A 15,018-nucleotide genomic window follows, 5' to 3' on the forward strand; every position below is an offset into this window, starting at 1 on the left:
AAATACTGCTTAACTCAGGTGGAAGTGAGTTCCGTAATCATGGTCTGGCATAGCAAAACACCTTGCCCTGGTAGGTTAGTTTGATGAAACTCAAAGAAGATAGTTGAATCATACATTTCTGAGAAGAACGTAACACACATTGAGATGTGTATTTTTGTAGTTTGTCTTTAAGATAATTGGGGACACCCATATTAAAAGCTTTATAAATGAAGCACAGCAACTTAAATGAAGTTCATCCCACAAATGAAAGTCGATGTCGTTCAATAAGTACAGGTTTTTACATGATCACTTTTTTCCCCCCCTGTAATCAGTTGAGCTGCTGTATTCGGAATGAGCTGCAGCCTTTTGAAGCGTTTGAAATCAGTCCTTGATATAAATGAATTACAGTAGTCGACTGGTAATCAAGGCATGGACCACTTTGACTAAATTTGACAATGAGCTACTGTAGCATCGCAGTGCCAAAGACAAATGGCAAAAGTCTCTGCCGTAAACTGTGTTGTATTGCAGTTTGTGCATCATCCTATCTTTCTACTGCATTAAATGCCATTTCCTGGGATGTGTAAATAATTTGCGTGTTCCCACCAACTATTTAGATCTCATACTCCCCCAGACTGCTCTTTACACAGTCCAGGAATTAACAAACTCCATAATTAGAAGGACTCGCTGGGATATAAGAAGACTATCTCACCAACAGTAGTACAGGCAAATCAGGCATCCATCTCTGGATCACACAGCAGGTGCAATCTGAGCCCTCTCTTCTGCCGGCTAGAGCCCTAGCGCGCGGTACCCTTCAGACTGTGTTTTTTATAGCATTTTGGCTCCATTGATTCCAGTGGACCCCGGTTTTTTTCACCAGAGCTCTTTGGCCCTTATCAGTTGATCAGAATGACTTCACATGTTCCCAAACCTTCCTCTAGCCCCCCCCCCCCCCCCACCCTTTTGGTTGTTCTCACCCAGGGTGCAGCTGACCTAGTACTATCTCTACATAACCACAACAATCTTGCTCATGACATCTTGTAGGTGCCAGTCTCCTCATTGTTTACAGAGTAGATTTCCCCCACCCTCTGTCACCTCTCAATTACCTCATTTTAACACTTGCCACAGTGAAATGTAACTGTCAAAGGTGATCTCTGATTTTAAGAAGCCTGAGCCATTGACCTGTATTTCACTGAGAGCAAGGACTAGCATATTTCTACAGATGCTGTCGAGATAGTGGTGGCTCTCATTGAACCAGCTGTAGCACAGCCTGAAAACTAGCCTGTTTTTATAGGGGATCATATGACAGCTCTTTAAACCATTATTTCCATCTCTCTCTCCCCCCCCCCCCCCCCCCCCCATGATGCATTTCTGATCATCAAATGGCTGTATTAACCTTGTGTTGTCTTTGCTTCCCAGAATTTTATGTTTGAGGTGTTATTGTGTAGTGCTTTGCCTAATATTCTTCTGTGATGTTTTATTTGCAGGTCATAATATCGTCTTCAATCTTACTTTGGTGCAACAGCATGCTACAAATATTATCTCTCAGCATGGCAAAGCCAGCAGCCTCAGTATTTCAAACTCTCAGAATATTCAAGTTGGCAACCACAATAGCATTAATATATTGCCTGAAGGTGATACAACAAACAACCCTTCTCCAAAAGGTACAGACTGTTGCTTGTTGGGTTGCTAAATGCTATACATGTCAATTTCCAGGATGTGATCTAAGCCTGCACGTGAAGCCTACTTCGTATTTGACAGGCATAAACTTGGATCCGATAACCACTTTATAGTACATTGTCTTTGTTGTTAATGGTGTCCTTAATGTTACAAAACAGAGAAATAGGTTATAACCCTTTGTGCTGGAATTCAAAACATCGTGTGGATTAGGTCAAGGCCCCCAACCATGGAGTCTGTTAAATGCAACCTACTTTACAACAAAGGTTTTGCATCTTACTTGAAATCTGATCAACAGATGCAAAATTGTAACTTTTTTGCAACTTAAAAAAATGTTTTTTCTTTCCTATCAGTTTTATTAGCACAGGAAAAACAAAAGAAACAAGGTCAAAGAGCTGACGGTACATTAAGTACATTAAGATAAACAGAATTCCCAAGAGGACTTGGGTTTGATTGCTGTGTCAGGTCTTCCAGTCCCTTGGCCACCTGGGAACGTTGCAGAGAAAATGCGTAGACAGTGCCCCTGAGTGAAGAGGAAGGGTCAGTGACAGCTAGTGGCCATGTTTCAGACAGAGATGAGGGACAGAGGTACACAGAGCAGATAAACAGGCATGGGGGAAGGGAATGGTATATGTCTAAATCTCATTTCAACATTTTATAGAGGGGAGCACTGGTGGTCCCCACTTACCACAGTGGCTAAGTTAAGGAAGGAAAACTTAGTTTTTACCTGATAATTTTCTTTTCTTTAGTCGTAAAAGATTAGTTCATATTTGTGACTTGTGCCCATCTACCTGCAGGTGGAGATAGGGAGCAAATTAGTTCTTTGTCACACAAGGCTCCTGTACACTAGGTTCCACTCTGTATTTGGCGAGTCGAGCAGTAAGAAGTTAATAGAAAGAAATGGAACTCCTGCCTCTAACAAATTTTTTTATAAACTTTGAAGAGCACTAATCTTGTGCCTAAGAAACAAGAAAATCAACAAATAGCCCAACAAAACAGAAGTAGAGAAGGGTGGGGTGTGGACTAATCCTTTGTGACTAAAGGAAAGAACTATTTTTTCCTTCCTTAGCATCTCCAAAGGATTAGTCCATACTTGTGGGATGTATAAAAGCAGTCCTCAAATTGGGAGGGAATGCGATAACCCTTCTGAAAGAACAAAAGCACCAAAGAAAGCTTCTACCCTAGCTGCCACATCTAGAAGATAATGCTTAGAAAATGTATGAAAATGTTGTGGATTATGTGGTGGCCCTACAAATTTCATCTACAGAAACAGTTTGGGTTTCTACAAAGGAAGGAGATAGCGCCCTTGTAGAATGGAGCTGTAAGATGGAAGGGAGTTCTTTTCCCTGCTAACAAATAGGCTGAAGAGATTGTGTACTTTAACCAACGAGCTATAGTTGTTTTAGAAGCGCACAAACCCTGTTTGGGTCCCAAGAGAAGAACGAAAAGATGAACTGAGCGCCTAAACTCTTAACAACAAGGAGGAAAATTCTTATCCACAATCCTATTCAGAAAAGGAGTATAAATACGGAGTTTGATTAACGTTAAAAGTAGAAACCACCTTAGGTAAAAAGGAAAGGACCGTATGGATAGGCACTCCAGCTTCAGTAAAACACAGAAAGAAGTCGGTACAAGATAGGCTTAAAGCTCTGAGATTCTTCTGGCCAAAGACAGAGCTACTAAGACAACCGTTTTAAAAATAAGATCCTTAAGAGTAGCTTTGCGTAGGGTTTTTTAAAAAGTCTGGTTTTGAAGGGCCCGAAGAATGAGATTAAGGATCCATTGGGGACAGACATGTCTAGATGGAGGCCTAATGTGACTGACATCCCTCAAATGCCGCAAAACATGTGAATGTGATGCCAAAGAAGACTGTTGGATAAAACTAAAAAAAAAAAAAACAAGCCAGAGTTGCTGTCTGAACTTTGAGAGAATTGAAGTAAAGACCTTTTTTAAAGGGCTAGAATTTTTTGCACTGACACTTTAGATGGGATAAAGTTTCTTTCTGAACACCAAGATTCAAAGTTCTCCATACCTGAACATATAGAAGTAGATCTTTTGGGGGGCTTGCAGAAGAGTAGAAATGAATTCTTCCAAGTAACCTTTCTTTCTTAGGTGTGACCTTTCAAAAGCCATGCTTTTTTAAGACCAAATGGGGAGGGATCGTCCATTGGAATTGGACCCAGAATCAGAAGACCTCTGTAATTGGGTAGAGACAGCAAAGTATCAATCTTCAACCACATCAGATCTGCATACCAGAAACCTCTTAGCCAATCCACAGCTACAATGATAAGCAATGCAAAGAAGTTTTCTGCTTAACATTGGCCATGGAGGAAAAACATATATGTGATCTGTTTGCCACTGTTGTAGAAGAGCATCCAGACCTCGATATCGGGGTCCTTCATAATGGCTGAAGCAACTGAGGACTTAAGCATTCCTCCTGGATGCCATTAGATCTATCCCCAGGACCCCCTAACATGGCGTAAATCAGATAGAATGCTTTCACAGTAACTGCCACTTCCCCAGATCCAGTGAAACTTTGCTGAGAAAATCCTCTTGAGTATTCAGAGTTCCTGCAATAGGAGTGTCACAAATTCAAGGAATGTGAGCCCTTGGCCTGCTGCCGGAGACTGGCTAGCAGCAGGAGAACAACAAGGAAACAGGAGCCCACCACAAGAACCTGAGACTTAGACGTCATATCGAAAATGCCCCTCTGTGTCTTTTATCTTATGTATGTAACATAAGCCACTTAAGTTTAAACAGGATAAAGCAAATTTTTAATTAATTAAAATAAAATAAAGGCTATAAATCAATATAGGCTAGTTCCAGGATCAGGAGGAAACTGCCAGACTAAATAAATAAAAAACAGAATTGGAGGTTGAGGAGAGGAATATAAGCAGGGTGCCACATCAGCCAGACACAAGAGGCAGCTCCCAGGAGATCCAGGAGCTTGTAAAAGAACAAGTATCAAATCACATGAAACAGTGACAGGGTAAGTTAATGGATGAGAAAATCACCACCCAGCACTGTCCCGTCCCCCCTTTTGTCTTGTTACTATGTTTAGGATTACTCCATAGGCGCCCCGTATAAGAGGCTTGGGGTGGCTAAGCCTCCCCAGCCCGCCACACCTTTAAATATTATAGTTTTGCTGGAGTCGCAGGCAGCCGGCATTGAAGACATCGGCAGGCTTACGCCGGTGCCAGCAGCCTTCCCTTCCCTCGTTGCAAGTCAGATGATGGCTCCGCCCTCTTCTGACGTATTTCCTGTTTCTACGAGGGCGGAGCCATCATCTGACTTGCAACGAGGGAAGGGAAGGCTGCTGGAACCGGCGTAAGCCTGCCGATGTCTTCAATGCCGGCTGCCCGCGACTTCAGCAAAACTATAATATTTAAAGGTACGGCGGGGGGGGGGGGGGCAGGAAGGAAACAGGGCAGACGGGAGAGGAGAGGAGGGTTACTGGATGGAGGGAAGGGGAGAGGAGGGTTGCTGGACATGGTGGAAGAAGGGGAGAGGAGAGGGCAGGGGAGAGGAGAGTTGCTGGATGGAGGGAAGGGGAGAGGAGGGTTGCTGGACATGGAGGGGGAGGGAGGAGTGAGGAAGGAGATGAGATAACAGAAAAGGAAGAGAGTAGAAAAACTGCACATGGATGAAGAAAATAGGCAAAAGCTGGATCCACTGGACAGTCAAGTTTGCGGAGGACCCAGCTTTTACTTATGGAGGTAGGACAAGAAATGAAGAAGAAAGGCGGAAAGTAAACAAATAAATGGAAAGGAAGCCCTGGAAACGGAGTTAAGAGGACAGATAGCAGCAAAATCGGATACTGGGCCAGCACAATCAGAAAAACAAAGTCACCAGACAACAAAGGTAGAAAAGATTATTTTATTTTCATTATAGTGTTTGGAATATGTCCACTTTGAGAATTAGGTGTTCAACATTAAAAGTTGATTTACTTATTTATGACATTTTATCCCACATTAAACATGAATTAGGATGTTTTGTGGCTCTACATGAGAATTGTGATATTATGATCCCTTGTTTCAATATTGTTGACGGTCTGCATTTTCCGTATGGTTGGTATATTGGTGTATTAGGTTCTGCCCAGTGTAATATTTATGGTACAGTAAGGTTCAGAGTGTGTTTTTGCACAAAGTTGTGCATAGTGTTTTACAGTTGAGCGATTGTGTTAGTATATGCTTTGAGCAACCACTTTATTCTTTGACATATGATACATAGCTAATATCTAAATTTAATAAAAGGTATTAATTGTGACATTTATTTTTTTTTCTGTGTGTGATCAGACAATTATGGATTTAAGCCCCACCCCTAACCCCGCCCCCTTTAGCCTCCCCAAACAGTTGGGCCACCGACCGCCTATGGATTACTCAACGCTTCGAATACACTTTCCATACTTGGTAGCACCAGTTCATTGGGGGAGGAGGGGGGCACTACAGTCAATTTCTTCTTTATATACACTTCTGGGCCCCAATGCTCAGAACCCCTGCTCTGTTCTGAACAGTGTGGTAAAAATACTGCCAGAAGAGCATGGGGAACAAACTCCCTAATGATCAATGACAACATGCAAATATAGGCACGTTATTAACGTTGATCATTAGGGAGTTCTTCGGGAGGCTTGTGCCTTTGATTCCTTTAAGGATCATCTCCTAACTGGTCAAATCCAGATGGAATGATGAATTATCATTGGCACTCGAAATAGTGGCACAATTGCAATCTCACACAGGTTCAACTCACCATAATACACATAATCCCTGGTACACACAAGATCTCCACCGACATAAACAACAGCTCCGCCAGGCTGAGAGGAAAGGGCACCATCATTCCTCTTCTACCACTTTAGCTATCTATAGAAGTACAGCACACTTATATAAAGTCGCTAGTTCTACAGCTAAACGGAATTATTATTCCAACCTGATTCAAAAGGCACCAAATACTTCAGTTCTATATAAGATCCTGAAGTCTTTATCCACCTTCAAAACCTTTCAAGTAACTCAGTCATAGACTCTTTCTTCACAGGCATTAGCAACTCATTTTCTGAACACGGTATGTACATTGCAAAATACTCTGTCTACAATTTCCTCTTTGAAATCACCCTCATTCACTTCTGACAATCCATCTGTTCCAGTTAGTACATTTGAGAGGCATATTTTCAAAGCACTTAGCCTTCCAAAGTTCCATAGAAACCTATGGAACTTTGGAAGGCTAAGTGCTTTGAAAATATGCAAAGTATCTTCAACTTACCTTCCAAAAACTGAATTAGGTTGCCTTGTTATTTCTATGAAGACTACCACAGCACCCACTGATCCTATTCCATCTACTCTGCTTAAACGTTCATTAGACTCTTCTGTTTATTCTTTCAGTGATTACCAAAAGTCTGTCTTTAGGGTTAGTCCCAGATTTCTGGAAACTCACTACTGTCAGACCTAAGTTAAAGGATTCTTCACGTTCTTATCAATGAGCTTAACAATTATCGGCCACTTGCTAACCTTCCATTTACATCTAAGATAGTGGAAGTAGTAGTATGTTTGCAACTTCTTGACTTCATTTCAAAAACCTTAGTTCTTCACCCTAATCAAACTGAATTCAGGAAACATCATAGTACTGGAACCTCTTTGTTGGGTATCACAACCTTCCTCTATTATACACTAGATCAACATAAATCAGTATTTTTTCTATCATTAGATCTCTTGGCAGCTTTTGATCTAGTTGATCACTCCATTCTACTATACTGTTTTCATACTTTAGGCATTATCAGTACCATATTAGTTTGGTTCACATTTCTTACAGACTGCACATATACTGTAACGTTTAACAGATCCACATCTGCACCCTTTAACCTGGGGCTGGGGGTTCCTCAAGGATCTCTCCTCTCACCAACTCTTTTCAATATATTTTTGATTCCTCTCTTAACCCTGGGCCAAACTCTTGGACTGATAATGTATGTCTATGCAGATGACATTCAGATCATGTGATACTACCCAACTGACTGGCTCCGTGACAACAATCTGGCCCTGAACCCTGCAAAATCCAGTGATTCTCTTCTCAAGAACAGCTAATTTACAGTTGCCCATACCAATTCTTCTTTCAGGAAGTCCAGTACCTAAAGTTGATAAAGTTCATATTCTCAGAGTCCTATTGGACTCTGACCTCTCCTTTCAGCAACAAATTACCCAAGTAGTCCGTAGTTGCTTTTACAAACTTCGACTGATTCGCATACTACAGTCTCTTGCTACTTCCTCCAGCTTTCAACATTCTAATTCATTCTCTAGACTATTGTAATTCCCTTTATCAAGGAATTCAGGTTAAAGAAATTTGCCATCTTCAGATAATGCAACACTCTGCAATCAGGTTGATAAATAGGCTTAGGAAGTTTGATCACATCACATTGTATCTTAAAGAAGCTCACTGGCTGCCTATAACTCACCATATTAAGTTTAAAATTCTGTTACTGGTGTTCAAAACCTTATGTCATCATGAACCACAATACCTTTCCCAGCTTCTCATCCCATATTGTCCAAATAAGACACTGAGATGTGTCCAGCAGAACCAACTTGTTATTATGAGCTATCATGTACTAATTCACGAGCATATCAAAGACTCTTCCATTCTAATCAAATTTTAAAGCTTTTTTGGATGTCAGGATGGAGTAGCCTGTTCACACAGAACACTCCTATTGTTTTATCTCACCTTCTTTACTATCAGGATTGTACTTATCCCCTCATTACCCTCTGTGTCATATCATCTATTCTTTTTTTTTTTTTGCTTTTGTCTTTCTCTTTTTCTATTTTTAGATTGTAAACCGCCCTGACAGTCTCCGTAGGGCGGGATAGTAAATAATAAGGAAACCTGTCTGGGCATGCACTCAAGAACCCAAGCACAATCCTCCTACAGAAGCCCTGGTGGTCCAGTGGATCTCAGGCCCCCCCACACACACACCAAGCACAAGGGCCTGGAGATCTGGTGGATGCCCAATCCCCCCCCCCCCAAAAAAAAAAACAAAACAAAAAAAAAAAAACACAAGGGCCTGGAGGACCGTTAACCCCCAGACCCCTCTCCTCCCCCAACACATATACCACCCCCCCACTGAAAATGCATAGAAACCTGGTGGTCTAGCAGGGTGCCACCTCAAAATGGCAGCGTCCTGCTGTGCTGCCCAGTGCAATTTGAGGCAGCACCCACAGAAGGATGGAGGGAGTGCTAGTCCTTCTTCCTTAAGGTACGAGGGGGTTTGCAGTGGGGTGGGGTGAACCACTGCTAGAACATCTGGGCTAGACATCGGGGAGGGTCAGGTTCTATGTATTTTCGGTGAGGGGGGGGTTATGTGTCTAGGGGTCTACTGGACCTCCAGGCCCTTATACTTCAGGGGGTTGTGGGTGGTGGGCCTCATGGTCCTGCAAAGCATGCAAATGCATGCTGAACAGGGTCTCCCCATTCCTCAATACCCTGCCAAACGCTAACGCCAGTTCCAAGCTGGCATAGGATTTGCCGTGGGAGGAGCATCCTTTTATGACACGCTGCCCACCGACCATTAAGGAGGAATGCAGGAGATCCTCTTTTGCATGCGATTTGCATTCAGAGCCAGCAAGCTCGTTATTTCACATGATTACTGGCTGTGAACATTTTGCAGTAAGAAATGCGTATGCTAGTCTGGAGCTAATGGCTTCTACGCCCGTATTTCCTTTTTTTTTCTTCTTCTTCAACTTAGTGGTATATAATCAATTTACAAGTCATAACACTTGATCAAGAAATTCAAAAAAGAATATAAAAGCTTTACCTCAGTAATATAAAAGCAAAAGAAAACAAATGTTTAATCTTCTTTTAGACCACAATTGAGGGGGGTAAGTAACATACAGCTCAGGAGATAAGCTACAAAATATCATTACACAGGTCACAAATAAACGCTATAGTACGCTATTCCCCACCCCTTTTACTTATTGTAAACCGAGGGTAATACAGTGTGAATCTTTTTCAAATCTATAAAAGCGTGTAACTGTCCCAGAAGGAAAAAAGACATTTTATGCCAACATATTTAACAACACATTTGCATGGGTAATTAAGATAAAAGGAAGCACCCAATGCCAAAGTGTCCATTCTTAATGCCATAAAAGCTTTCCTCCTATCTTGTGTTTGCTTTGTTACGTCTGGAAATATCCAAACTTTTTTCCCATAGAACAAAGTTTGTAAATTACAGCCTTTTCACCGCTTCCAAATTTTGCTCAAACACAAATGAAACCAATAAGGCCATCCTTTCCGAATCTGAAGATAATGATTGTTTCCAAAAGTTCAGATATATTTAATAAGTCTTTCTTTTCTTGACCAGACATTTCCAAAGAATTCTCCGAGATTTTCTTATTAGGTAAATAGAATATCCGATTTATCGGTGGAATCGTTTCCGGGGTAAATTTCAAGCAAATATTTCTTAAATACTTTCAAAGGGGTAATACCCAGAAGTTCAGGAAGCGGAGATTTAATCTACGGTTATAATTGTCTATCTGTTCAATCTTGTGATATAATATCGTTTTATCTTTTACCACCATTGCGGCAAACAATCTTGCCAAGTTCTTTACCTCTTCTTTAATTTTATCCACTTGAGTGTTAAATTCTGTCTTTACGTCCGCATTTCCTTCTTAGAGCCTTAGTAGGGATGTTCCAGAAAACCATAGGAGGGAAGCAACTTTCCAGGTATTGCATTTGTAAGTGCATTCAAGGGCTACAAAATATATTTAGTAAGCAGAAAGAAGGGCTCCCCCCATTTAATAAAGTGGAGTGGAGGAGTGGCCTAGTGGTTAGGGTGGTGGCCTTTGGTCCTGGGGAACTGAGGAACTGAGTTTGATTCCCACTTCAGGCATAGGCAGCTCCTTGTGACTCTGGGCAAGTCACTTAACCCTCCATTGCCCCATGTAAGCTGCATTGAGCCTAACATGAGTGGGAAAGCGCAGGGTACAAATGTAACAAAAATAAAACAGATACTATTGGAGATTCTACCTGGAATGTTGCTATTCCACTACCAACATTCCATGTAGAAGGCTGCGCAGGCTTCTGTTTCTGCGAGTCTGACGTCCTGCACATACGTGCAGGACGTCAGACTCACAGAAGCAGAAGCCTGCGCGGCCACATTGGTGATCTGCAAGGGCCGACTTCTACATGGAATGTTGCTAGTGGAATAGCAACAGTCCATGTAGAATCTCAAACAGTAGCAACAGTGGAGGAGTGGCCTAGTGGTTAGGGTGGTGGACTTTGGTCCTGAGGAACTGGGTTCGATTCCCACTTCAAGCACAGGCAGCTCCTTGTGACTCTGGGCAAGTCACTTAACCCTCCATTGCCCCATGTAAGCCGCATTGAGCCTGCCATGACTGGGAAAGCGCGGGGTACAAATGTAACAAAAAAAAAATTGAGAGTCTTGTTCTTTTTCCTCAGCATCTGGTAAAGAAAAGGCTTCTTCACGCTCCCCTGCCACAGCAGTGAGTGAAAGCGCAATACCTGGAGCTGCCGCAACTGAAACATCACCACAGACCGTCAACATTAAGAATTCGTACCTACAAAACACAGTAATCGGTAACAACAATGAGATGAACATTTGCTGCAAGGACGGCAGCACTGACGGCTCAGGGATGACAGTGCAGACAGATTTCGTCTGGGAAACAGGTGATACAGATGTTTTCTAGAAGTTAATAAACTGACATTTGGGGCCAGATTCTATAAAGTTGTGCATCCAAATTTCTGGACTAACATGCACATTTGGGCGTGCAAGTTATAGAATAGTAAAACTATAACCTTTTCTTCCACAGTGTTATAGTATTAAATCTATTGGTCTCAGTGGTATGACTTGCTGCTGTGAAAACGTTTACACTGTAAGATTTACAGCACCCACCTCTTCATCGACCAGTGGAGGGGTGGATTATAGAATAGTGCCAGTTGTGCACCTATCTTAATTGTTAAATGAGGCACTAATTGGTCTTAAGTACCTATAATAGCCCTTAAGTGGTGTTAATTGAGCTACTTGGCAGTAATATGTGATTATATATGTATCTGCACTTAGGCGCTATTCTATAAGGGCCAGATGCACTAACCTTAACGAGCCATTAACGAGCAAGTAGTAAACCCTGGCATGCACTAAAGGCTTCTCCCAGCCATTTTCTGATCACGGTAGCAGCTAACGAAAACGGAATGCAGGTGAGCAAATTAGTGTTATAATGTGTAGAAACCGTATTGTAATGAGATGCACTACCGTTTTCCGATTGCCTAACCGTGGAAAATCTAACGAGAGGTCTGTACCTCTCGTTGGGGCGGCGCGGGCTTGAAAAACTTTTATAAATGTTAAAAAAAAAACAAAAAACAAAAAAAACGTGTAAGTGCTCATCAGGGACGTCCTTTACTCAACATCCTTAAGCCTTAGAACTGGTTATTATTTGTCTTGTTTAATACTGTTGCATTTAAAATTGTGTTCCTGTAGATACTAATGGGCAGCAAGAGATGGTCCAGGAGGAAGTACCGGAGCCCAAATTGTTTGATTTTTAATCCGGGCTACTTTTTTTGTTCTCTGAAACGTCAGATGCTCCCGTTCTCTACCCCAAATGTGCCTGCATGTTTCCACCAGATAATAAAAAGGAGTTTTCATGATTTCAGGCAAATAGCGCTTAGCGGCTCTGATGCAGCTCGATCCTAGCAGAAGAGTGCAGTTGAGGACGTCCATCCAAAAAGACTTCCTTTTTGGACGTCCTCCCCCTCCCCCCCCCCCAAATAATATAAACGTCCTTTTTGGACGTGCTTCACTCAGCTCAGCTAAACGCGTTGTGATTGGCTCAGAGACTTCCAGGTCTCTCAGCTGTGTGAAGCATGTTCAAAAAGGCCGTTTTTATTATTGTGTGTGTGGGGGGGGGGGGGAGGAGGACGTCCAAAAAGGACGTCATTTTGGATGGACGTCCTCAACTGTACTCTCCTGCTAGGATCGAGCCGCATCGGAGCCTTCCTGCAGCAGGCCGTGGAGGGGGTGAGCGGTGCGGCGTCTTCTTTTCGGGCGGCACAGAGGCGTATTTGGCATGCACAGACCAGCCAGCATAACGCTTGGCTGCTCTGCGCATGCTCGACCGGCCGACTTTTTACCGATGGAATAGAGAATGCAAGTGAGCTACAACGAGCAGCTCATTTGCATTCCTTTTCCTTGATGCATGCCCGTTCCTTACTGATTCGGTAAGGGAAGGGCTTTAACAAGTCTTTAGTGCATCGTCCCCTCTGTGCCTAACTGCAACAGCGCACAACTATAAAGAGGTTGTGCACACGGGCAGATCAGGGGCGTGTCTTGCAGTTACACATGTAAGTTATAGAATACTATCAATTACACTTACAACTGCCTACCTTAGGCACGACCATTTACAACAATCTTTGACGGGTAAAGTGTTCACGCCTAACGAGTTAGCTGCTCGCATTCCAACTTATGCTCTATTCTGTATCAGCAATTTTAGACGCAATTGCCATTATAGAATTGGCATGCTTGATGTGTATAGGTGTAGTCACCTGCATTAAATTTATTAATTAAACATTTATAGCCCACATGGTCTACAATTCTAGGTGGGGTACAGTGTGTACATATCATTTATTGCTTTAATATCCCGCTTCTATTTGCCAAGCAAAGCAGTTTCAATCAAAATATAAATAAATGTAGGAACGGAACTCCATAAATTTGTAGGCAAGAAACCACACAATCCCAACACCCTCCCAGAGAAGGAAATCATTCACTCAGGCACAAGTAGAAGTAGGCATCTCAATAGAATACAATCATAAATAAAATGCTCTGCCCATCATAGGATCCAGCCAGAAAAGGACCCTAAGTATCAAATGCGAGTTGGAAAAAGTGGGTCATGAGAGGTCCAAAATAGTGAATTAAGATCTCTTTAACTGGTGACGCTGAGGAAGCAAGTTCCATAATGCTGGTGCTAAGAAATAGAAGGCAGAAGAGCGAGTGGATTCCCACCTTGCTTTAGAAGGGTGGGGCAGGACTAGCCTATTATCAGCTAGAGCCCTCAGAGTACGGGATGATGAGTATAGAATAATCAACGTGGCCCAGTAGGAAGGAGTGGAGGTGTGAAGAGTCTTATGCATCAAGGTGAGGATCTTGACTTTAATTGTATATTTTATTGGTAGCCAGTGAAGGTACTATGGAGCGGTGTGACTTGGTTATATCAGAGTCTCAACAGATGATGCAGCAGTGGTGTTTTGAAGCATCTGAAGGCATTTTAAATTTGCTTTAGGTAATTCCTATGTAGGAGACATCCATAAAATACATTAGTCATACAAAAAAAAAAACCCGAGAGTCCTCCATAAGTGACATAAATCATATAAAACCTGAAAACAAACATACACCACCTTCAGACATGTCATCAGATACAATCATAAATATTATACAGATCAAAGGACCACTACAAAAAAAAAAAAAAAAGTTTTCAAACATGTTTAAAAACTATTAAACTTTCACTACTCTACATCGTAGAGGGCAAGTAGTTCCATAATTTAGGACCTGCAAAATCGATACATAAAAAAAAAAAATCAGTAGTTCTCAAGTCTTACTGAATAGAATGAAGAGATGTCTAGAAGATCCTTTGATGCCGATCTTATTGTCATTAAAAACTAGTAACAACATTTTTGTTTTAAATCCTAAATTCACTAGGAAGACAATGCGGTTTTATACAGGAAAAACCTTTTTTTAAAAGTTAAGTGGCAGAGTGTATTTAGGAGTATGCATTCGGTTTGTTTAAGCACCTGAAAACTGAAGGCCTTGCTTTCTGCTCTTTCCCCTTCTCATTCTTGTAGAATACAGTACAGGAGAGGGAGAAGCTACAGCTGGAGCCTGTGCCGAGAGCAGCCCACAACCATCAGTGTACAGGGAAACAGGACTCGTCTCTCTATGTGGAAAATTTGAACAAGTGAGCATAGGAAACAAGAATTGGATTCTGATAGAAGACATCCTAGAGAGCAACAGTGAATCGGAAGAGGAGTGCGTGAAAGATGAGATGTTAGTGGCAGAGGAGCGGCTTTAATTCCACTACATCATTTTTGAGATGTGGTGACCAGAATTGCACACAGTATTCAAGGTGCGGTTGTACCATGGAGTGATACAAAGACGTAACATCCTCATTTTTGTTTTCCATTCCTTTCCTAATAACATTCTATTTGCTTTTTTAGTCACCATCACACACTGAGCAGAGGGTTTCAACGTATCATTAACGATGACGCCTAGATCCCTTTCCTGGTCAATGACTCCTAATGTGGAACCTTGCATCAGGTAGCTATAGTTCGGGTTCCTCTTTCCCACGTGCATCACTTTGAACATCATCTGGCACTTGGACGCCCAGTCTC

General features: G+C 42.0%; 1 protein-coding gene across 1 annotated transcript in view; it reads left to right on the forward strand.

The window, feature by feature from the left end:
* Window positions 1–14,766, forward strand: part of ZBP1 (Z-DNA binding protein 1) — a 58,701-nt gene extending 43,935 nt beyond the window's left edge. Inside the window, exons 7-9 of the mRNA XM_030213498.1 lie at window positions 1,464–1,640; window positions 11,083–11,310; window positions 14,473–14,766. Of these exons, the coding sequence (XP_030069358.1) occupies window positions 1,464–1,640; window positions 11,083–11,310; window positions 14,473–14,699 (632 nt within the window). The 3' untranslated portion in view covers window positions 14,700–14,766. The remainder of the gene's footprint in view (window positions 1–1,463; window positions 1,641–11,082; window positions 11,311–14,472) is intronic.
* Window positions 14,767–15,018: the final 252 nt, after the last annotated feature.

The sequence above is a fragment of the Microcaecilia unicolor genome, chromosome 8, assembly GCF_901765095.1.
Source record: "Microcaecilia unicolor chromosome 8, aMicUni1.1, whole genome shotgun sequence".
Lineage (NCBI taxonomy): Eukaryota > Metazoa > Chordata > Amphibia > Gymnophiona > Siphonopidae > Microcaecilia > Microcaecilia unicolor.